General features: G+C 39.9%; 1 protein-coding gene and 1 long non-coding RNA gene across 8 annotated transcripts in view; one reads left to right on the forward strand and one right to left on the reverse strand.

Annotated features, from left to right (window-relative positions):
- The window catches only part of RALGAPB (Ral GTPase activating protein non-catalytic subunit beta), an 83,092-nt gene continuing 59,923 nt past the window's right edge, over nucleotides 1-23,169 (forward strand). For all 7 annotated transcript variants that reach the window (XM_027621186.2, XM_027621188.2, XM_027621189.2 and 4 more), the window contains exons 1-5: nucleotides 1-259; nucleotides 12,592-12,807; nucleotides 15,791-15,993; nucleotides 21,051-21,214; nucleotides 22,832-23,018. In XM_027621186.2, the coding sequence (XP_027476987.1) occupies nucleotides 12,622-12,807; nucleotides 15,791-15,993; nucleotides 21,051-21,214; nucleotides 22,832-23,018 (740 nt within the window). In that variant the 5' untranslated portion in view covers nucleotides 1-259; nucleotides 12,592-12,621. The remainder of the gene's footprint in view (nucleotides 260-12,591; nucleotides 12,808-15,790; nucleotides 15,994-21,050; nucleotides 21,215-22,831; nucleotides 23,019-23,169) is intronic.
- The window catches only part of LOC113937226, a 36,106-nt gene continuing 26,228 nt past the window's right edge, over nucleotides 13,292-23,169 (reverse strand). Inside the window, exons 3-4 of the long non-coding RNA XR_003524552.1 lie at nucleotides 13,776-13,833; nucleotides 13,292-13,446 (exon numbers count right to left, since the gene is read on the reverse strand). This is a non-coding gene — a long non-coding RNA (uncharacterized LOC113937226). The remainder of the gene's footprint in view (nucleotides 13,447-13,775; nucleotides 13,834-23,169) is intronic.

The following is a 23,169-nucleotide window of genomic DNA, read 5'->3' on the forward strand; positions in this document are numbered from 1 at the left end:
TGACGCTGCCGCCCCTGGCAGTCGGAAGTTGCCAGAGCAGAGCTCAGCCGGCCGGCCTGACCGGCCTTCGTCGTCCCCCGGGCGCCCTCGGAGAGTCGCTGACGGGTGGACGGACCGACCGCCTGAGGACAGCCGGCCTGGGCAGCAAAAGAACCGGCACTATGGCGCGGGTGGCGTGAGGCGGAAGGCCGAGTGCGGCCGGCGGCGGCGGCGGCGGCGGCGCCCGCCCCAGCGATGCGGGCTCCGCCCGTCGCCTCAGGTAACCGGACGGCCCTCCCTGTCGCGGCTGGACCCTCCCCTCCCCTCCCCTCCCCTCCCTTCCCCTCCCCTCCGGGCGGTCCCGGAACGGCCAAATCTGTCTCTCGGGCCCGGGTGCCCCAAGGGCCCTGCCTTCGGAAGCACGTCTCTGCCTTTCTCGGGGGACCCCCGGGGTCCAATGGAGCCTGGCCCTGACTCGGGGCTGGGGGAGGAGTCGGCGGCTTCTATAGGGTCTGTTCCGACCGGGTCTAGCCCTTGGGAGCTGTCCGGGCCGGGCGATGCGCTCTCCTGGCAACCTGGGGGAGGGGGCGGGTCTTGGAGCGGAGCTAGACAGCTCCGCGAGGAATTTGGTCCAGCAGAAGGGTTGCTTGAGTTGCTGCCGTCCTGTGGGGACGATGCTGCCCATTGCACAGTGACAGTCGGGTGAGGAAGAGTTAATAACGAGAATAAACAGCAGACCCTTGTTAAGCGCTCACTACACGCCAGGCATCGTGCCAGGCCATTACGTTCGCCACATCTAACTTCACAACAAGCCTGTAAGGTAGGAGGGTTATCCCCATTTTACTGACGATGCAACTGAGGCTCTGAATGGTTTGGTGACTTACTTGCCCAAGGTCACATAGCTGGTAATTTGGACCCAGGCAGCCTGACTCCAGGTCAGTGGCTCTTCAACTTTGCTGCATGTTAAAGTCACCTGGAGCCGCTTTTAAAGATTCCCAAAGCTTAGGCAACAGACCCAGATCGATTAAATCAGAATGTTTGGGGGAAGCGGGGGAGTCAGACGTCAGTATTTTTTAAGGAGCCCCATGTGATTCGAGTGTGTAGCAAACTTTGGGAACTGCTGGGGTGGGCAGCCCTGTATCTCAGAAGACGTTTCAGTGCGTCTGCAGTTTAAGTGTGTAGGAGAATCATCTGGGAGTTTGTTAAAAATTCGAGTTCCACTTGCAAAGATCGTATCTTTAGGCCCAGTGACTACCCCACTTTGAAAACCACTTGGAGATGGAAAGTAACTTTCTGTACAGGATTTCTGAGTTGCTGTACCTTTACAGTGTATGCATCTCATGTAAAACTGTTAGTTTGCAGTTTTCCTGGATATACAGTACTCACGGGTCTAGTGTCTTTAACTTCTGGGTCATCTTTGCATATGCTGTTCTTCTGCCTAGGCTATCCTCCATGCTTTGTCCCCACTCCACCCAAACGCACACACTTCTGCTCTCTCTTATACACGTGCACAGAGCTTTTTCTTCCAGTCTCTGCCTGCCTAACTCCCAACATGCCCTTCGGGATGCCTATGTCTGTGACACTCAACCACTTTGGGTCGTTCTTATATGCTCTTTAGCATCATCATAATGGAATTTACCAATTCTTTATCTGTGTCCAGTAGAAGAGACAAATGCAACACATTTCTGTCTCTTCTACTGGATTATGAGCAACTTGAACTGTATTTTTTTGATCTCTGTTCCTCCCAGTGTTTTGATATAGACTTACACAGGTTTTACTGATTGGCATGTTTGAGTCTCTTCTATGTCATAGACTTAATGCTCTAAACAGATTCTTCTCTATTTCCATTTTTGCAAAAGGTGTTTGGTAGTTCTTAGCCTATAGAGTTTTGTTCTTTTTGCTTAGAAACACTCTAGTTAGGTTCATTAATTTATCCATCCAGCAGTTGGACAAACACATTGAGTTCTCACGCTGGCAAGGCACTATGTAGGATGATATGTAATCAACATTGGTTGATTTTTTGTTTTTAAATCGGATTTTATCATAATCAGATATGATCAGTTCTGCAGTGGAGACCTTTAATTGTCCTTAGGCCTTTGCATATGTTCCCTACCTCATTGTCCAAAATAGTGTTTAGTTGTCATTTACTAAATGTTATTGCCTTGTTGGTACTTGATAAATGCTAGTAGATGGAATTGGCTATTAGTAGTAGTTCATCCTGTTCATTAGGAGAGATGACATAAGTAGTACTTAATGAAGATTAAAACCTTGATGTCAGAGGATTTGACAAACTTAGTATATATTTATTGTAAAATGCCCAAACTGCTATTGCCCAACGTATTTACAGATTTTAAAGAAAGGCAGGCCAGTAATTCAGATTGTATTTCTTCTTGGCTGGTCTTCAAACCATGTAAAATTTATATAAGAGAATGAGTGAATAAGTGTGTGAAGGTCATTATGAAGAGATTTTTGGACAATAAAGATTTTTTTTATAGCAGTTAAATATGGTGAAGTATGTGGACTAAATAAAAATATATACATTTTATAAAAGACATTCTTTACAGGATAAGGATTGTTATAGAAACATTCTCTTCGTTCTGTTTTGGACTGATTTGTCAATTTTTAGGCTAAGGCTAATAGAGAAACTGATGGGACAATTCTTGTTAAATTCAGATACTCAAGAAACTTGCCCTTGTTTCTTTCTGATCAGATATGGACAGAGTATCCAGTTCGGGCCTCAGCGCATGGAAGAAACTAAATCTTTAAGCCTGATGTTTTACTCTGTAGTTGATATCCAAAGTAAAGGTGAAATATTTCACATGTTCATTAAAGACCAAAAGTGGCTCCAATCAAGATAGCCTGAGACTTAGAAATGGATTCTGTTTAATTTGAGATACTCATCATTGTTAGCAGATGTGTTTTCTGACATGTGTAAAGACCTTTTGGATAGAATACATGATTTCTTTTGGTACAAGATGATTAAAGTTTTAGAATTAAAGTACATGGAGTTTAATTCTAAGTGTTTAGAGGTGAAGAAAGACTACCCAAGACTACATGGTTGGGTTCTAGCACATCAGGGGCTAGAAAGCAGGTTCCTTCCTGCATGCAGTATTTCCTTCCACCTCCATGCCCCACGTGAGAGGATGTCTTGTTTGTTATTATTTTGTGTGTGGTGTGTTTTGGGGTTGGGGAAATGACAGAGTAGTCTGCTATATTTGAGATACTCAATTAGATGTATAGTGAATGCTTGTTGTGTGACATGTACTTTATATGCTGAGGATACCAAGATAAATAAGACACAGCCTCTGTCCTCAAGGAGTCTATAGTCTAGTTAGAGTTGTAATAAAAATGGAAGTATAGTATCTAAGTCAGCTCTGCTGGGTAGAATTTTCTGCAGTGATGGAGCTATTCTGTATCTGCACTGTCCAATATGGTCGCCCCTAGCCACATGTGAGTACTGAGCACTGGAAATGTGACTAGTGTAAATGAGGAACTGAATTTCTAATTTAAATGCAAGTAGTTACATGTGGATATGGCTACTGTATTGGACAGAGCAGGCATAAAAGGCATAAAAGATGAGAAGTGTGGTGGTACTGGTGGGGGGCGGGCAGGGTATTCATAGTATTCATGCTTTTTTTTTTTTTTTAAACAGACTAGCAGAAACTACCTATTTACCCTTTTAGGGAGGAATGTCTTTCTTTCTTGTGATTCAGGTGTTTGATAGGATCCCCAACAGAATCTGGTGTATAGGTGAATACATTCCTTTCTGATGAAACTTGATTGGTATTTGCCTTGTAGGGTCAATGGGACTACAACAGAAATGTGAACTATAATCCTTTTGTCTTTATTTGTCATAAAGTTATATGGGTGACCTTGAGAGCGATGTGTGCTTTAAAATCCAGCATGGTTCATTTATTTACTCAAAGTTTTGGCACCCTGTACCCTATTTTTCCTAAGAGAAACAAGGCATACCTGATAATGTTTACCTTGCCTTTGTACATCTTAAAGTATGTTGACTTAATGTCACTTTATTTGATCCTTCCCCTGAGTTACTTTAGGTAGGTACTGCAGGTGTTCTCCTTGTTTTGCAGATGAGGAAACTATGACAAAAAATGCCAAGTGACTTGTCCAAGGTCATAATGTTGAGGTATGGAGCCAGACAAAAGGGAAGAGCAGTGGACTTTGGAGCAAAAGGTGGAGTTTCTTGTCCCAGCTATATTGTCACTTGATGTGACTGTGAGCAGGTTATAGCCTTTTTTGTTTCCTCACCTAGTGTGTCTAGTATATCTGTCTTACTGAACTTTTTAGGCTTGTTATTGGAATAAAATGAAATAACATGTGAAAGCTCTTTCAAAATGGTCAATTTTGCAAAGGTACATTGTTATCAGGCAATGTTTTTCTCTTGTTTGATGCTGACTTCAAAACTCACCATGTCAGTTAATCTTAATGTTGAATACTGCAGTACTCTGGTGTTGTCACAGATTTGTCTTCCTCACTATGAAACCTTCCCTTGGGCAGCCATCGTGTCCTGTTTATATCTGCGTACCTATACCTAGGACAATACCTGATACATAGCAGGTGTTTAATAAATTCATTTGTTTCATGAAATAACTGATGTCTGGATTTACTTTATGAAGTTTTAAAAAAAATTTCTCTGTAATTAGACTTGAAGCTTCTTGGGAACAGGGATTTTATTTATTCACTGTTATTATTTCCTATGCATGGTGTATAGAAGGCATGCAATAAATATTGGTTGAGTCAGTTGATGTAATTAATGTCTGGCTGTGGTCTCAGTGCGTCTACCACTACCACTGTGTCGATCGTTTTGGTAATCTGTCAATTAGACCAAACCTTCATGTTACTCTGCAGTAGTACCTACAAACCATAAGCTGTTACCGGCACACAGTCACCTGATGATAGAAACCTCCAGGGAGATTACCTAGAAAATGGATACGTAGAGTTGGGAAGAAATTAAGTGATCTGCAGGGGAGCATTGTCATCATCTTCTCCTTCCTCCTGTCATATTTACTTCTGGAGACTTCTCTGCTAGTAGCCCAGGGTGATAGCTGACTGAGCCTATCTGGGGAGGATCCTTAACTTAGCAGTCAGAGCCCTTAATTATCTAACTTCAGTTATGTCTTCTTTTCTCACTGCAGTGCCCGGGCCTCCCTGCCTTATCCCCGTCCTCCCCTCCCTCCTCCTCCTCAGTATATTAGCTACACTGGAGTTTACTTTTCTATTGTCCCTTCAGCCTGTCTTGGACACTTAGACCAAATTCTAGTTTTTGTTGTATCATTTCTATGATAAAGTTAATATTCTCTCATTTTCTGCCCCAGTTTTTACTGAATTAATTCTAAATCTCCAATCCTAGCATTCATACTCTTTCAAAATTGGTCACCGTTTATCGTTGAAATCTTATCCCTTCTACATACAACTTTTTTTTCTGCCACTCTAGGTTTTTAGTTTCTGGTACTCTTTGTTGCTACTTGAAGCAAGCGCCCTTCTTCGTATTTTTCTTTTCTACCTGCCTCTTTTTACTCTCACTCTTATTCAGTTAATTTTCTTATCTCTGTTAAAATCGTAACCTTCCTTCAATACCCCATTCATTCTTCCCTGATCTTATCCTGTTGTTTTCCAGCTCAGCCCTTCTTTCAATCAAAAGTAATCTTTTGTCCTCTGAACTTCCACGATGTCTTTCGGATAGCTTACCATAATATGTTTAGTTAATATCCATCATCTTCTGTAGATAAAATAAAAAGAAAAAATATTTTCCTTGTGATGAGAACTCAGGATCTGTTCTCCTAACAGCTTTCCTATATGTCCTGTAGCAGTGTTAACTTTAGTCATCATGTTGTACATTATATCCCTAGTGCTTATTTATCTTGTAACTGGAAGTTTGTACCTTTTGACCACCTTCCTCCAATTTCCCCTCCCCAAAGCCCCCATCACTGGTAACCACAAATCTGATTTCTTTTTCTAATTTTGTTGGGGGTTTTTTGTTTGTTTGTTTTTAAGATGCCACATATAAGTGAGATCATACAGTATTTGTCTTTCTCTGTCTAGTGTCACGTAGCATAATGCCTTCAGGGTCCATCCATGTTGTTGAAATGGTAGAATTTTCTTGTTTCTTTATGGCTAAGTAATATTCCATTATACACACACACCCACCCCCCACAACTTCTTTATCCATTCATCCATCAGTGGACACTTAGGTTGTTTCCATGTATTAATGTTGCTATGAACATGGGGGTGCAGATTATCTTTTTGAATTAGCATTTTCATTTCCTTTGGATATATTCCCAGAAATGGAATTGCTGGATCATATGCTAGTTCTTTTTTAATTTTTTGAGGAACTTCATACCTTTTTCTGTAGTGGCTGTACCAGTTTACAGTCCCACCAACAGTGTACAGGGGTCCCCTTTTCTCCACATCCATGCCAGCATTTATTGTATCTTTTTGACGATGGCCATTTTAACAGGCATGAGGTAATATCTCATTTTGGTTTCAATTTGCATTTCCCTAATGACTAATGATGTTGAACACCTTTTCATGTACCTGTTGTCCATTCATATGTGTTCTTTGGAAAAATGTCTATTCAGATCCTTTGCCCATTTTTAATTGGATTATTTGGGTTTTTTTTGCTATTGAGTTGTATGAGTTCTTTGTGTGTTTTGGATATTAACCCGTTATCAGATACATGGTTTGCAAGTATTTTTTCCCATTCAGTAGGTTGTCTTTTCACTTTGTTGATGGTTTCTTTTGCTGTACAAAAGCTTCTCAGTTTGATGTGGTTCTACTTATCTTTCATTTTGTTGCTTGTGCTTTAGGTATGATTTCCAAAAAATCCATTACCAAGACCCATGTCAAGGAGCCTTTTTCCTATGTTTTCTTCTAGGAGTTTCATGTTTTACAATTAAGTCTAATCCATTTTGAGTTAATTTTTGTGAATGGTGTAAGATAGGGGTCGTTTCATTTTTTTTTTACATGTGAATATCCAATTTTCCCAGCACCATTTATTGAAGCGACTTTCTTTTCTTGTATATTTGACATTTTGAAATAAGGGCTACAGAAGTGTGTATGTAGTTCTTGTGATTGTGTTCCCGATAGCAGTGTGTGGTATCAGCAGCTCAGATACCACCAGTGGCATGGCCTTCGGTGATGTGATTTTTCTGAAATGGTCAACAATTTTTTTTTTAAACAATTCTTTGTATGGTAAGGTTCTAAACATAAAAGGTTCAGTCTTTTTGCAGTTTACACAATTGCATTACTGGAAAATTCAGTGTATATTAAAATAGCACAAAATATTTTGTATTTTTGTATAAAATAGAGTTACATTTCTAGGTTTAGACAGTTAAGGACAGAATGATTTTCTGGCAGACATTTGATAGTCATGTGAAAAGTAGCACAATTGTTCATGGTGCAGGACTGTCTCCTGCATTGCAGGATGTCTAGATTTCCTGCCTCTGCCCATAAATACCAATAGCACACCCCAATCATTGTGTTAACCAGAAGTGCACTGAATATTTCTAAACTGCCTCTAGGAGGCAGTTCTTTTGTATTGAAAACCATTGACTTAAATTCTTGAGTGTGTCTTGTTGGCCTTACCTCTTAATCAGAATTGACTTTTATCACTTGTTTTGCTAGTTTAATAGGTACAAAACAATATCTTTGTTGCTTTGCTCTGTTTTTTTTATTCATGTTTGTTTCCAATGTTATTTTCTCTTCATTGTTTTATTTAATTTGCCTGTAATTATAACACACATCTTTATCTTAATACTTTTTGTCTGTGTATTTTGTTAAAATTTAGCATGTTTTTTTCTGTTATATACATTTTAATAGCTAAGTTAAACTTTTTCACTGTATCTTTTCTATACCTTTCTCCTTGTTTCATTTTCTTACATTTAATTATTTAAAAATACATGTAAAGAAGTAAAATTTCTTACATTTAAGTTTTTAAGAATTTAAGAGCTATTAAACCTGTTTTGATTGGTCTTTCACAGTATTGTTGTTGTTTTTAAAGAATAGTACTCCTGTCTTTTTTTCGGAATTGGGAGGGATAGCAGCTGTTTCTTAAAAATGCTTATTCCCAGGTCCCAAGGTAGACCTATACCGAATTTCAGTTTCTAGTGATAGGGCCTAGAGATATGCAGCAGCACCACCACCACCCCTGCCCTGCCCCTCCATGATTCTTATGTGTGCAATGGAGTTGGAAAGCTAGCTTTCCTTTTTTTGTTTTTATTTGAAACAGTTTTTATCCTCCAATAGTGTGTTGTCTGGAATGCATGCTAAATATTAATTAAATATTCTTTAGATATTTGGAAACCATCTAACTACTTTTTAAAAAACTAATAGTATAGAGTCGCCTGGGTGGCTCAGTTGGTTGAGCATCTGCCTTTGGCTCAGGTCATGATCTGGGAGTCCTGGAATCAAGCCCCGCATTGGGCTCCCTGCTCATTGGGGAGTCTGCTTCTCCCTCTTATCTTCCCCCTTCTCGGGCTCTCTCTCTCACTCTTTCTCTCAAATAAATAAATAAAATCTTAAAAAAAACTAATAGCATAAGACAAATGGACATTTTCCAATTGTATTTGCGTGTGGCATGCAAAATTTAGACATCTCAGTGGAATAAAGGGAACTTTCTAATGTCTTCCTGTTTCCCACTCGTAAACCTTAACATTCTAATACATTTATTTACTATCTACTGCATGCTAGGAACTACTCAAAGATTTAGGAAGTGAGGTTTCCACTCAGAAAAGGTTGATACCCTTATGGCGAAGATATCTTTACAGGGCTAACAAGTTAATGTGAAGCTTGATATGACCAGCCTGAAATACGCACATGGAGGAGGGGTGATATGAGGAGTGTAGAAAAGCCTTACCAAAGGGAGGACATTTGTGCTATTCCTTGAAGGAGTACTACTTCATAAAGTGGATCAAGGTGGGGTGTGGCAGTGCAATCAGTGGGAGTAGCTCGAGCAGTGATACAGGATATGAAAAACCTTGTTGGGTTTGAGTGATCCTTCAGTAGTCCTTTTGGCCATAGCTGCAGGGAAGGGTATGTGTGTTGGAAAGTGTCAGTAGAAGATGAGGCTGGGAAGGTGGAATGATCAATTTCAATTAGATTCCTAGCAAGGTTTTGTTTATTTTTTTAATTGTATAAAATCATCTTAAATTTTATATAGAAGAATACATATATAATAATTTGGTCTGAGAACAGCCAATGAAGTTTTGAAAAAGAATACGGGAGGTGGAGGGGGCTTCCTTTTCAGATCTTAAAACATTCTATAAAGCCACTAAATTTAAATCATTATGGCATTGGTATGGGAAGAGATAAATAGTTGAATAGAACAGATTCATAAGTAGATTCCTTTGTAAATGAGGATTTAGTATATGACAAATTGGTGTTTCAGTTTGGTGGGAAAGGATGTATTTTTAATAGACGATGGCACAATTGACTGTACATTTACAAGAAAATAAATTTCACCTTTCCTACACCACTTACAGAGAAGTAAATTCCAGATGAATATAAAACTTAAGTGTGAAGAAATAAGCAATTGTTTTGCAGGAAATCTGGGAGACTACATAAACACTTTAGGGTTACATTTTCACACTTTTGGACCTAGTCCCATAATAAATGTATTTTACACTGTGACCCAGAAATACGCACTTATGAAAAGTGAAACAAGTTTCACAGAATATTGCTTACCTTTACTATGTGTGATGCCTTTATTGTGTATCTTATTCCATGTAATTAAAAACAAAAGTGTTACCCATTACATTTATTTCATGACGCACAGTTTGAAAAACACTGATAGAGGAGATGGGAGGCAGAAACCACCTAAGCCAGACTCAAGCTGCAAAATGTAAATAATGTGACTAGAACAATGAAATTTCACTTCATACCTATCAAATTGTCAAAGAAAGAAAGAAAAAAGCAAGCAATTCCTGGCAGGAGATGGGGAGTGAGAGGAGGGAAAGGCTCTCATCCATTCCTAATGTAGATGGAAGTTGTTACAGCTTTTTTTGGGAAGCAATCTGGCAAGACCTATTAACAATAAAAACAAATGCCCTTTGATCCAATAGTTTCATTCTTGGGAACTTGTTCCATAGAAATTAAAAGGCCAGTGTTTATATGAACAAATATGTTTATTGCATCATTTCCTGGTGACAAAAAAAATGGGAAATAAAGTAAATACACATCATTAGGAGACTGGTTGAATAAGTTATACCACACCCATGCCATGGAATGTTACACAGTCATTAAAAAGAATCTATTATTAGTTGGAAGGATGTTCATGAGGCATTGTTGAATGGAAAAAAAAAACAGAAAAGTATACAATGCCTATCTATGCAAGTATGTATATTATTTTAACATGGTTGAGTTAGGGTAGAGAAACACAAGAGGAAATGTTAGGTTGTCAACATGGATTATCTATCTAGGGAAGTGAATTATTTGGACAGGACATGAAGCCAAATAAAATGAAAAAGGTAAAAAAAAAAACTACACTAAAACAAAACAAAAGTCCCTGCGGTATAATATTCTTGTGCATTTATGTAAGAGACTATGTATGGTGTGTATATGTATATTATACTGTGTATGCACTGTATGTATATGTATGCATATATGTTGACTAGAAGAGGTGAGAAAAAAATGTGTGGCATGGAAATATAAATTGTCACCTGATGGGGATGGCTCCCTATCAAGCTTTCCCTTTTTCCCCTTCCATTATTTTGGGAGGGGTGGGGAGGGCACCAGAATATCTTTGGGGAAATTCCTTATAAACCCAAGGAAACTGAGGCAATCTTAATAGTCGAATCCACCCTTCCTTCACATTGTAGGTACCTTGTTAGATGCTGGCCCATCTCTCTGGCCTTCTCATTTTCAGGGCCTTTTCATCCAGAGGAGGACATCAGATCTCATAGGGTACCGAAAGGTACCAGGGCCCAGAGTCCATCAGATTCCCAAAGAGGATGAGAAGATTGAGCAGGGTTGGGGGTGGGAGGTATGCAAGAGGGGAAGAGAAGGTGGTGGGTTCCTCTGTATGGAAATGTGAAAGAAATGTAATTTGGGACCAGTCCGCGAATGACTTTGACTTTCGTGCTGAGGAGTTTCATTGTCATTCTGTAGGCCTGTAAATCTCAAATGCCATATCCTCTTGAAAAACACTGATACTTGTTGAGCTGGAATGAGGTTTTTTAAAGATAAAAGTGAACAATGCTAGTCTTTCCCAGTGTGAAGAAAAATTAGCTTAAAGGATAGAACTTTTTAAAGATTAAGTGTACCCATGTATTTTGCTTAAACTCTGCTGGCTGGGCATACAGATTTCAGAACAAGTAGAAGTTGGAAGTTAACAGAAATTAATTGGAAAGAGCTAACCATCCTTGATTCTCTTCATGAGCATGGTGTTTATGATTGTAATATTTACATTGTATTCATACAGATATGTTTTCTGTGGCTGAAAGTTTTTCATTTGTATGGTAGACATAGATCATTTCATGGAGAATATACAGCACAGGGAGAAGCAGTACATGCATGGAGAATGTATAGGATAGGGAGAAGGTAGTACATGCCATGGTTAAGAGAATGGTCCCTGGAACCCAACAGATACGGATTCAAACCCAGCTCCCCCATGTTATAGCTCTGAAGCCTCAGGTAAGTAGCAAACCTCTCTGTCTCAGCTTTTTCATCTGTGGAATAGAGATAATGTTCATTAATATTCATTGAGTTGGATTTTTTTCAAGATTTATTTATCTTTAGGCGGGGAGAGAGAGAGAGCACGTGCATGCATACACACACACAAGTGGGAGGAGGAGCAGAGGGAGAAGGAGGGAGAGAATCCCAAGCTGACTCCCTGCTGAGCGTGGAGCCTGATGTGGGGCTGGATCCCACGACCTGAGCTGAAACCGAAAGTCGGGACGCTCAGCCAACTGAGCCACACAGGCACCCCTATTCATTGAGGTGTTTTGATGATTGCATGAGTAGCATGCAGTAAATGCTCAGTGAGTGGAGCTCTTAATATATTTCCTGAAGAACACCATGACTTCCAGTCTACACTGTTAGAAATTTGTGTGTCACTGCTGCAGGGAATGAAATATTCTCAAAGAATTTTGTGTCTGATTTGAGGACATTGGTGGGAAATTGCAGGGGTATGTTTCTAGCATGTAATAGGTACTTGGAAATTGTTGACTGAAAAATCTGGATCTTGGAGTAAACTCTTTCCTTTGTCTTCCTTTCCTACTTGGGGCGCTTCATTCTGCTCTCTTTTTCTGTCCTGGAACATAGAACGAGGAGGGCTCCCTCTTGTTATAAGTACCAAATCAGATAATTTTATCCCCCCGCACAGTGGCATCTGTCCCAGTTCCATTCCAGGGCTTCTGCGGCTCTTTTGGGGGAGGTGCTCAGACAGCTGCTTCCCAGGGTCTGCCTTCCTACCTGATCTTGCCACGAGGTTGTTTTAGGACATTCTCAAAACATTTAGATGTATTTTTTTCTCAGTCTACTTGGCAGTGTGTTCGTAGCTGCTTTATCTTACCATGTAGGGTAAATCTGTGTTTTACTTATTTTTATTAATTTGCAACAGTGTAATTTAACAGTAATTCTGTTTTGTCTTTTCAGGTGCCATTTGGATAGTCCTTTAGCGGCACGATGTACTCTGAGTGGAGGTCACTGCATTTGGTGATTCAGAATGATCAGGGCCACACGAGTGTGCTGCACAGCTATCCAGAGAGCGTTGGGCGAGAGGTGGCAAATGCGGTGGTCCATCCCCTTGGGCAGGCCTTAGGTACCCCTTCAGTGGCTGGTAGTGAGAGTTTATTAAAAACTGACAAAGAAGTAAGTGTTTCTTCCTTTCATTCTACTGTGTGAAAACATAATTTTGTTACTGAAGAATTTATTTGACATTGTCCTTTTAATGGGTTTCTGTCCAATGCAGTACAACTTTTTAAAATTTTGACCTTTGTTTGGGTTGAAGGTTGGGGCTGAGAGTTTGTGGGGGTCAAGGAATAGGTTGTACTATTGTGCTGCTGGCTCCTTTCTAGCCAGACCCAACTCTCTACTTGAGCTGTGTGCCCAAGACAGAGGCTTAAGTGTCAGGCCCTTTCCCCTAAGCTCTGGGCCCACTTTTCAGATTTTTATTCAGAGGTGTGTTTGGAAGGTCTTCATTGCTACTCCAGTATGGCCTCTAACTGAAGGCTTGTCTTGGGTCAAGTTTTCAGGCTTCACATATGCACTGAACTTGAGGTCCTCCTGTGTCTCCATGTCTGCCTATCCTTACCTGACTCTCAGGTTTAAGAGTGCTGCAGAGCAGCTAAGCGCATATGGCTGTGAGCCCAAGTGGTTGGAATGGGGGTTGTGTTTGCTGTCCCTAAAGATAAGGGCTCCTAGAGTGGCTCCGCCTGGAGGTGGTCCTCTGGTCTTGGTTCAGGTGACTGGGCTGAAGTGAAGTTTTCAGGGGCAGGTCATGAAGGGACCCTGATAATGGAGAGAGACAGGAATTTGCTAGTGTGATGTCTGGCTAAGATATGGGATTAGAACTTTGTCTCTGTACTTGAGGATGTTTATACAACCTTCAGACTTTGGGTTAACTTATTTTTCAGACTCACTTTTTCTCCCCCTTTTTGATTTCTTTCTGATGAAGGAGAGATTAGACTTAATCTACATGGAAGACTGGATACAAGACTAAAGCTTATAGCTCTAAAGGCAGTTTATTTACCCTCCACAGGCCATGGGTTGCGGGAGGATGAAGCCTCTCAGTCTGAGGAGCGTTTTTCTCTCTTCAGAGTACCTTAAAAGAGACTTACCCTGAGGACCAGTGCTTGGCCTGGTGCACTCTCCTCCTGGTGGGTCTGTGATCTTCTCCTGGGAAGAGAAGGCACATTAGTGGATAGAGGTGCTCTGCTGCACTCTTGTTGGTTCTCCCTCCCCACCCTTAAAAAGATACGAGAGAATAGTCCTTGAATCCAGTGTCCTCTAGAATTATACAATTGAACTATTATGGAGGTATCACCAGAGATATTTTCTCTTTTGTCTTTTCATCTGACAATTATGGACTTGCAGTCCCTTTTAAAATCCTTTCTTATGCGTGGTTAAATTCCTCCCACCCTCCTATATTTGTCACAACTTCACTGTGGTGTTATAGCTTTTAAAGTTTATTGCTGTTGCAGATAATATGTATTATATTATCTATGTTACATTGTTGTTACGTAATTTTACCCTTAGTCTTTGTAGTTGTTTTTGAGCTTAAAATTTTCTCTACATGTATTTATCTTATTAGATTCAACTTTTGTTTTAAACTGTTGAAGTCTTTTTGAATCCTGAATTTCTATCTAACAAGTTAGCTGTCCATTTTAGCTTTGTGGTATCTACAGATGGTCAGCCTATAATCTGTTTTTCTCTCTTTTCCTACGTTAAAAATCTCAGTGGGGCATGTGGCATGCCACTGGGCACCTTCTTCAAAATGATCTTTGTGCATTAACCTGCTGTGTTCTCTCATCTTGTGTTTTAACCACTTATAAATCCAGCTATTCTACTTTCCTCTGGGCCATAAGTCTCCATCCTGTCCAAAGGATATCCCGCATCTAACCACATTTCTTCCTAAAACCCAGGTCCCCCTAGCCAGACAAGGCTATTGATAGTATGGTGAGAGTAGCTTCAGATGTCTAGCTGGAAGACTAGGGCCCAAGTTTTCAGTTTTACCATTTCCACACCAGTGACTTGGGCCAAATTGCTTAATCTTCCTAAGTGTCATTTTTCTTATCTATAAAGTGAGGATAGTGTACCCTCTCACACAGGGTTATTTTGATGGTTAGATGATATTTATGAAAGTTGCTTTGTAAATTGCCAGGGTTATGCAATTGTCCACTGCCTTCATAGTAACCTTGTTAGTAAAGGAATGAAGCTTGTCTGGCATGACTTGTTCTTTTTGAGTAGGCTGGTTCCCAGTGATCATGCTTCCATTTTGTAAGTGCTCACTGATCATCTGCTTAGTAATTTTGTCCCATAGTTTCGTCTGGCATTCACTGAAACTTTCCAGTCTACAGTATCTGGAATATTGTTTCATCCTCTTTTGCAAATTATGCTATTTTCCGTTTCTGCTCATATCGTATTCATTCTTTATGACTGCAGGCAGTGGTTTGGCAGTTTCTTAGGCAAGTTCTCTCAGCCTCTATGATGTGATGCAGATGGGTCAAGAGGCTAGCACTCATTTAGTGCAGCTAAGTGCCTTGTTAAGATCTTACCCAGCTTAAGTCCCTTCTCACTTGTGTTTGTTCTTACCTTTCCATGTTAATTATTTTCTTTGGCAGAAAAAGTCACAGAATAAGAGGTGAGCAGTTAATATTCCTTCCTGTTGCTTGTTAATGTTGCATGATCTGGAAATGGAATATGATTGAATTCATGTATATGATTTCCTAAATAACACACATACCTGTATACAAATTAAAAGGAGAATTATAGCTAAAATTTTCTATTTCTGTGCCTCCAGTCTCTAGGGAAAATCAAGATGGCCCGTTAATTGCTTTTTATTTCACATTGCAAACAATAATAATGTCTAATGGGTAAAAGCCAGCATGGGCTTAATATTTAGAAATAAATAATTTATTTTCTTTTCAAGTATTTTGCTTAGGAAATGTTGTCTGAGTATATTTTATCCATGGAAAGTGCATTCTTGAGAATAAATCTGATGATACGTAGTTGAGATGAATATACTGTCACTTGAGAGGTTTTTGGTAATAAAAGAGGTAAATATTTTAAATCAGTCTACTGAAATATAGTAGGGATGTGTGATAATTCTGTATGTATATTTTCTTTTGTTTAGGTGAAATGGACGATGGAAGTAATTTGCTATGGACTGACCCTTCCATTGGATGGAGAGACTGTAAAATATTGTGTTGATGTATATACAGACTGGATTATGGCTCTAGTATTGCCGAAAGATTCTATTCCATTGCCAGTTATTAAAGAGCCTAATCTATATGTTCAAAGTATACTAAAACACCTGCAAAATCTTTTTGTACCAAGGTAAGCTATACCTGTCTGTCTGGCCTGTTATCAGGATCATAATAAAATATTCATAAATGTTACTTTTTTATATTAATAGCTGATTTCATTGTTAGTCTTTTGAAAAATAACTTTCATTACTGTTCAAAGAATGTATTAATATGAATGATAAGAGAGATGGGCTTATATAATGTTTACTAATAAGTGTTTTGTTTTTTTTAAGATTTTATTTATTTTTTGACAGAGACGGTGAGAGAGGGAACTCAAGCAGGGGGAGTGGGAGAGGGAGAAGCAGGCTTCCCACTGAGCAGGGAGCCCGATGTGGGGCTCGATCCCAGGATCCTGGGACCATGAACTGAGCCGAAGGCAGACATTTAATGACTGAGCCACCCAGGTGCCCCTTACTAAGTGTTTTTAACAAGTATGTGTTCATTAAAGACTTTTGGTTTCCTTTCTAAGATCTGATAGCTGTTAGATATTAAAATGCTATGACACCTTTCCCCTCCATTCAAAAAACATACTTTTGCCTATCATAATTCTTTTCTAGGCACCTAAGCCTTTACCTTAAAATGAATCTTTCCTATGAGAGAATGAAGACATTGAAGTAAGCAGACTTGAAATTATGGGCAAATTCATAGTAGGCCAAAAGATTATGTTAACAGTTTGTTACTGATTTTTTTCTCCTATCTTCTAAGACAAAGATCTTAAATATCATAATATGTGATAAATACCTTATTTGGGCTTAAAATTTTTTTTCCAGGGGCACCTGGGTGGCTCAGTCAGTTAAGTGTCAGCCTTCAGCTCAGGTCATGATCTCAGGGTCCTGGGATCAAGCCCGCTTGGCAGGGAGTCTGTTTCTCCCTCTCCCCTGCTTGTGCTTTCCCCCTGTTGCACTCTCTCTCTCTCAGATAAATAAATCTTTAAAAAAAATTTTTTTTCCAATTCTAAAAGATTATATGTCATTGTAAAGAGTTTGGGAAATAGAGAAAATAATGGAGAAGAAAGCATTAATTAGTTTCTTATCCATTCATGAGGATTTCCTTTTTTTTTTATTTTAAAGATTTTATTTATTCATGAGAGACAGAAAGAGAGAGAGAGAGGCAGAGGGAGAAGCAGGCTCCCAAGGAGCAGGGAGCCTGATGCAGGACTCGATCCCAGGACCCTGGCATCATGACCTGAGCCGAAGGCGGACGCTTAACCGTCTGAGCCACCCAGGCGCCCCATGAGGATTTCCTTTAAGAAAAACCTGTCTTTAGCGATTTCTTAATATCTTTGAAAGAGGCAAAGAGGCTTGCTTCCTTTTGGAAAAGTTCTTGTTACAGCTTTTTCTTTATCAGCTGGTGAGGGACTTTGAATCATCCAAAAACCACTCTATAAATTTTAACTTTTTAAATTTAGAAGGAAGTTTACTTTGGGGGCACCTCTCTGGCTCAGTCGGTAGAGCATGCAACTCTTGATCTCAGGGTCATGAGTTCAAGCCCCACATGTGGCATAGAGTTTACTTTAAAAAATTGTTATTATTTTTTAAAATTTTATTTATTTATTAGTGAGTGAGAGAGAGCATGAGCAGAGGGGAGGGGCAGAGGGAGAGGGACAAGCAGACTCCCCACTGAGCAGGGACCCCAGCTCAGGGCTGGATTCCAGGATCCCAGGATCATGACTTGAGCCGAAGGCAGATGCTTAACTGACTGAGCCACCTAGGTGTCCTCCCCCAAAAAAAATTTTTTTAAAGAGTTTTAGAAGATTACTTTGTAAAATTTGAATTAAAAAAAAATCTCATTGAGGGGCACCTGGGTGGCTCAGTCGTTAGGCATCTGCCTTCAGCTTGGGTCATGATCCCAGGGTCCTGGGATCGGGCCGCACATCGGGCTCCCTGCTCAGCGGGAAGCCTGCTTCTCCCTCTCCCACTCCCCCTGCTTGTGTTCCCTCTCTCACTGTGGCTCTCTACATCAAATAAATAAATAAAATCTGTAAATAAAAAAAAAAATCTCATTGAGAACTGTGATGTGTAGGATCAAGTATAAACTCCTTGCCTTGTGTGACATGCTGGCTATAATCTAGCCAGATTATCTGCTGCTAATTCTGCATGAGCCCTGCTCATTGGTCAGACTCATAAATTATACATTCCCTGAAGACTCCTTAATGATCTTCCACATCTTCACCTGCCCTTTTGTCTTTTTCTGCCTCTTCTTCCTCTCCTAGTTGTCCACATCTCACTCTTGTTGGTTCATCTTAAATCCTGCCTTATAAAAAGAAGCCTTACTTGACCATCCAGACCCACAGTCATCATACCTTTTCTGAACCAGTGTTACTTCCTGTGTCACTCTTTTATGTCTTCACTGTTTTATTGTTTATCTTTTAAAATGTGTGTGTCTCATTTCCCCAGCTAACCATCTGGAAGGCAAGAATTAGGTTGTACATATTTTGGGCTTCCATAGTACCTGGTGCAGTCCTTATATTACTTTAGGTGTGAATTAAATATTAGTTGCTTATTATTTATTGCTTTCAAATAGAAGTAGTAATAGGAAGTAGTTGGCCATGATTAGCATATTATTTGTGTCTAAGCAGGCTCTTCTAAAATGGTGTAATAGTTTTAATGCTTTTGTCACTCCATGTAGGAGACTAATTTACTGGCCTTTTTCCTTGGGCATGAGACAGTCTGATGAGTAGTATTGTCACTGTGTTTCTTTCCTTTTTGTACTCTTACCACCTCTCCGTGCTCAATTCATTTGTATTGATGAAAAATATCAATGGCATTTGAGTTAATTAGGCTTTTGCTTTTTTTCCCTTTTGAGAACATGAGTCCCTTGTTCATTAGCTTGTTTTCTCAAGAGTGTGTGTGCATTCTTTGGAGAGGATATTGAACTGCTGAGTACTAGAGTTCTCCTGGCCAACAGTGTCTTAGGGAGCTGAATATTTTCAGCGCTAAGTATTGGGAGGTATGATCTCCTCTCCCTTTATTGGAAGTATCAGGGTTGTTTTTTTTTTTTTAATTCAGATCACAAAATTGTCATCAAGTTTACTTAGTTGTTTTTATAAAAAGTGACACTCAGAAGAAACTTTTTAACCACTTTGCTAGAGATAAGTCGGGGGTAACCTTTCTCTTTTTGCCTATCAGTTTGATCTCTTTTTTGTTTGCATGATTGAGTGAAGAGTGAAGAGTGAATCATCTTTTAAAATCGATTAGGGTTTTCATTGCTCAAATATAATGTAGTTTAAAAAATGTAATATTCTTCTAAAGCAGTGGTTGGCAAACTTTTTTGATAAGTTGACAAACTTTTTGATAAAGACCCAGATAGTAAAATTGTGGGCTATATAGTGTCTGTTCTGACTACTCAACTCTGCTGATATAGAGAAAGCAGCCATAGATAATGTATAAATGAATGAACATGACAGTGTTCCAATAAAACTTCAACAAAAACAGGTGGCCGTCCAGATTTGACCCATGGGCTGTAGTTCACAGCCCTCGTTCTAAGAACAGTTTTTCTGAAGATCACAAGTTCTTTTTGAAAACATTGGGAAAGGAAAATCTCTGGTGTGTAGACCTTTCTGTTTATTTTTTAGTAAAGATGATTTTGTTTCTCTTAGCTTTAGAAACTTCGACACTGCTCCTGAATTTAGGTCTTCTTAGTGAGGCTACAGTTGCCTACAGAGCAGATGTTTCCTTTTGTATTAGCAGACAGGTACCTGGAAATAGTGGGTAGGCCTAGGTTACTAGCTTGGAGTCTTATTGCTAGCTTGGAAGAGTGTCAACCCCAGAGCTATTCTTATTTCTTATTATGGACTTCTTGTATGGCTAGATGAGATTTGGGGCTATTACATAGTTTTGTACTGTTCTTCAAGTAGCCAGAGCAACAGACACAAACTTGAGACTCATCGCTTCACATGAACTGGATTCACCGCCAGCTGAACGTGGGACATCTCCCAGCTCTTTGGGGGTCTTTGTCTTTCCTAGGTGAACATCTCATTTTACTCTTGGTAGGACTTCTTTAGGAAAAACTTATTGGTGTCATTTGTTTGCAACTGTAGGATAAGTGTCTGGTTTTCTGGGCCATGGCCCAGAATCTGAGAACCTTCTATGGTCAGGTTGGGGCGGGAGTGGTAAGGCCACTCACTTCATTTTCTGGATTTTTTGAGGAAGCTCTGTTTTATCAGTTCTTTGTGACATAAGTCATAATATAAGAACTTGCCCTTGAGATTTATTTCAGTAATATTAGTTACTTGTCTTAGGTTTCACATAGGAGGTCTGGAGGCCAACTCACCACTCATTTGCGCAGTGAGTTTCCTACTATTCTCAAAATTCTCAGGTGGTCCACTTTGGAAAGTAGGGATAAGGGGCTGGGGCTTGGACCTCTTTCTTCAACTCTAGCTCCAATACTTTGATCTATTTTATTCTCTTGAGAAAAAAATGGTCCTGTCGACTAAAGAGAGTTATAAAACTTTTTTCTAGGGTATCTTGGGAACCATTGGAACCCCCATCTTAGGTTAAGTTGCCTTTTTTATTAGAACAGCAGTAGCAGGGTGCTCGTTTCTGAGGCAGTTGCCTCCATACCTCATCAGTTTCAGGGACCTGTGAGGATATTCCACTGGGTCCATAGGCTCTTCTCTAGCAGACATTAGCTTCAAAGGGACTGTGATCACTGTGAATTCACATTCTAAATTCTCGTGAATGTGTGTTTAAAAATTTTTAAAAAGAACACAAAGGCCATTCTGCTTCATTGTGAGCAACAGAAGGGGCTGTGGGTATTTACTCATTCACTCAGCAGAAAATGGTGTGCCTGTTATGTGTCAGGCACATTTTAGACTTAGAAAATCCAGAGGTGAAGCTTACATTCTACTGTTCCCCCCGTCCCCAGGAGCTTTTCAAGCTCTCATAGGAATGGTAGGTTGAGATCCCAGAATGCCAAACTGTATGGTGGCAAAATATCTTTGAACTGAAGAGGCTGCACCTTGTCCTGTCCTCTGATGCTCTTAGGGAGTGTCATTGGACCATTGCTTGCTGTGTCCGTAAGTCGCCTGTCCTCAAGCCTTTGCTTTCTCTCCTCAAGGCTTGTCAGTGATATGTCTGTCTTCTTCAGACAGGAACAGGGCTCCAGTCAGATCCGACTATGCTTACAGGTCCTGAGAGCCATTCAGAAACTGGCCCGTGAGTCATCCATCATGGCACGAGAAACGTGGGAAGTCTTACTGTTGTTTCTTCTGCAGATTAATGACATACTTCTAGCCCCACCAACTGTTCAAGGTCTGTTTATGTTTTTTCTAATTTATTTCTGAGCTCTGGATACAATTCACTTTAAACTCAATGAATAGTAGACTCATTAGGGATTTACAATTTGGCATGACATTTGACAAACCAAGGTTAACAGGTCTTAGAATGGAAGCCCTGATAGGTACAACATGAAGTTATTTTACTTTCAGTGATGATTTTGCTAATGTAGGGAGAGACTCAGTGCATTAATGCATATTTGATAATGATAGGAACAGTAGGTTTTGTTTAGTCTATTAAGATAAAGCCTATATAAGAAACAACTTAACTAAAGTAGAACCTGTAAGTACTGTACCTGATTACAAAGTAGTTATCAAAGTAGACACTGAAAACTTGACAGCTACAGAAGATATTTTGTTCAGCAAATGAAACATACAAAATCTTAAGGGTTCTATTTGGAGATATGACAGTATGCCACTCATTACCTTGTCATTAAGAAGCCTCCAGTTTTATGCCTTCAGATTGTATTGTAGAGGCCCTGCTGTGTATGTTACAGCACAGTGTACACGAATTGTAAGTTGATATTCTAGTTCTAGGTTCCCTTGTTGCCTATTCATCTGTGTAGTCTCTTACTACAGACATGCAAATGTGCACTTGTGATCTTGCACAAATGCAGTGTCCAGGAAAGTATCTAAAGGAAATCACAGAATTTCACTGTTGACAGTGAGTCCATAGTAGGAATACCTTGTCTGTTATGATGATAGCTAGCCAGTCATTGACTCATTAGCTCTTTGGTACACAGTCTCCATGCCAGGGATCTCAGCAACTCAACGCAGGCAATTTCTCCCCTTCTGGGGCTCATTATTGTTGAAACTTCATTTTTGCTTATTTGAAATATGCATCCTTATAACTTTTCCTACTAATCCCAAGCTTGCCTTGTGGAGCTATGCAGAGCACAGACTACTGCTTTTCTCCCTAGTTCCGGGGCTCAGAGCAGAGGAACAGGTCTGTTTTTTATGGTTGAGGCTCTGTCCTGCACAGCACTGGTCCTTTTGCTCCCTTCTTTGTCTCCCTCTCCCTGAAGGGTAGCTTTCAAACACCTGAAAGTTTTACAACAAAGGTTGGAGGTAGAAAGACCTGGGTATTTATTTGCTCTGATTCCTTCACTTACTGACTTTGTAAACTCAGAGGTTACTTAAATTTTCTCATCTAAGTTTTCTCTTCTTCAAAATGTGTTTAATTGATAATTGGTAAAAGATATAAATATCTATCTTGCAGAATTAATGTGAGGAATATGTGAGGTCATGTGCATAAACCAGTCAGCACAGAAACTGACCCAGTAGTCACACATCCTAGACATTCGTCCTTCCCCTTCTCCTCTGTGTCTGTCCCACTTGCTGGAAGATAAAGATCTTTGATAAGAAGCAGGGCGACTTGAAAACTTTATAAATGATAATTGGTTGATGTAGTCATGATTTTCTTCATAGGAGCTCCTAAGAATAGTTTCTCATTCTTACTTATTAAGTGGCTATTTGAAAGTCAGAACTTAACATTGCAGTTATTTTGATTTTTGACCACTTATCCTGAATCAATGAATTAAAGTTTTTTCTTTAAAAATGAGTATGCCAAAGATGTTTTCTTTTTGTTGGTAAGGTGGCATTGCTGAGAATCTAGCAGAGAAGTTGATTGGTGTTCTCTTTGAGGTTTGGTTACTAGCTTGTACTCGGTGCTTCCCAACACCACCTTACTGGAAAACAGCCAAGGAGATGGTGGCAAACTGGAGGCACCACCCGGCAGTGGTGGAGCAGTGGAGCAAGGTCACCTGTGCACTCACTTCAAGGTAGGTCACTATCATTGACTTGCCTTCCTTCATCTACCTGGTCTAAGGCAGCTTCTCCTAGTTCCATGTGTTCCTGGAATTCATGGAATATGTTGTGAAAAGCCCGTATCCTGTGTCTGTTATTACTTGTATTTTAGGTACAGAATCAAGC

This window comes from Zalophus californianus, chromosome 8 (genome assembly GCF_009762305.2).
Source record: "Zalophus californianus isolate mZalCal1 chromosome 8, mZalCal1.pri.v2, whole genome shotgun sequence".
In the NCBI taxonomy this organism is placed as follows: domain Eukaryota; kingdom Metazoa; phylum Chordata; class Mammalia; order Carnivora; family Otariidae; genus Zalophus; species Zalophus californianus.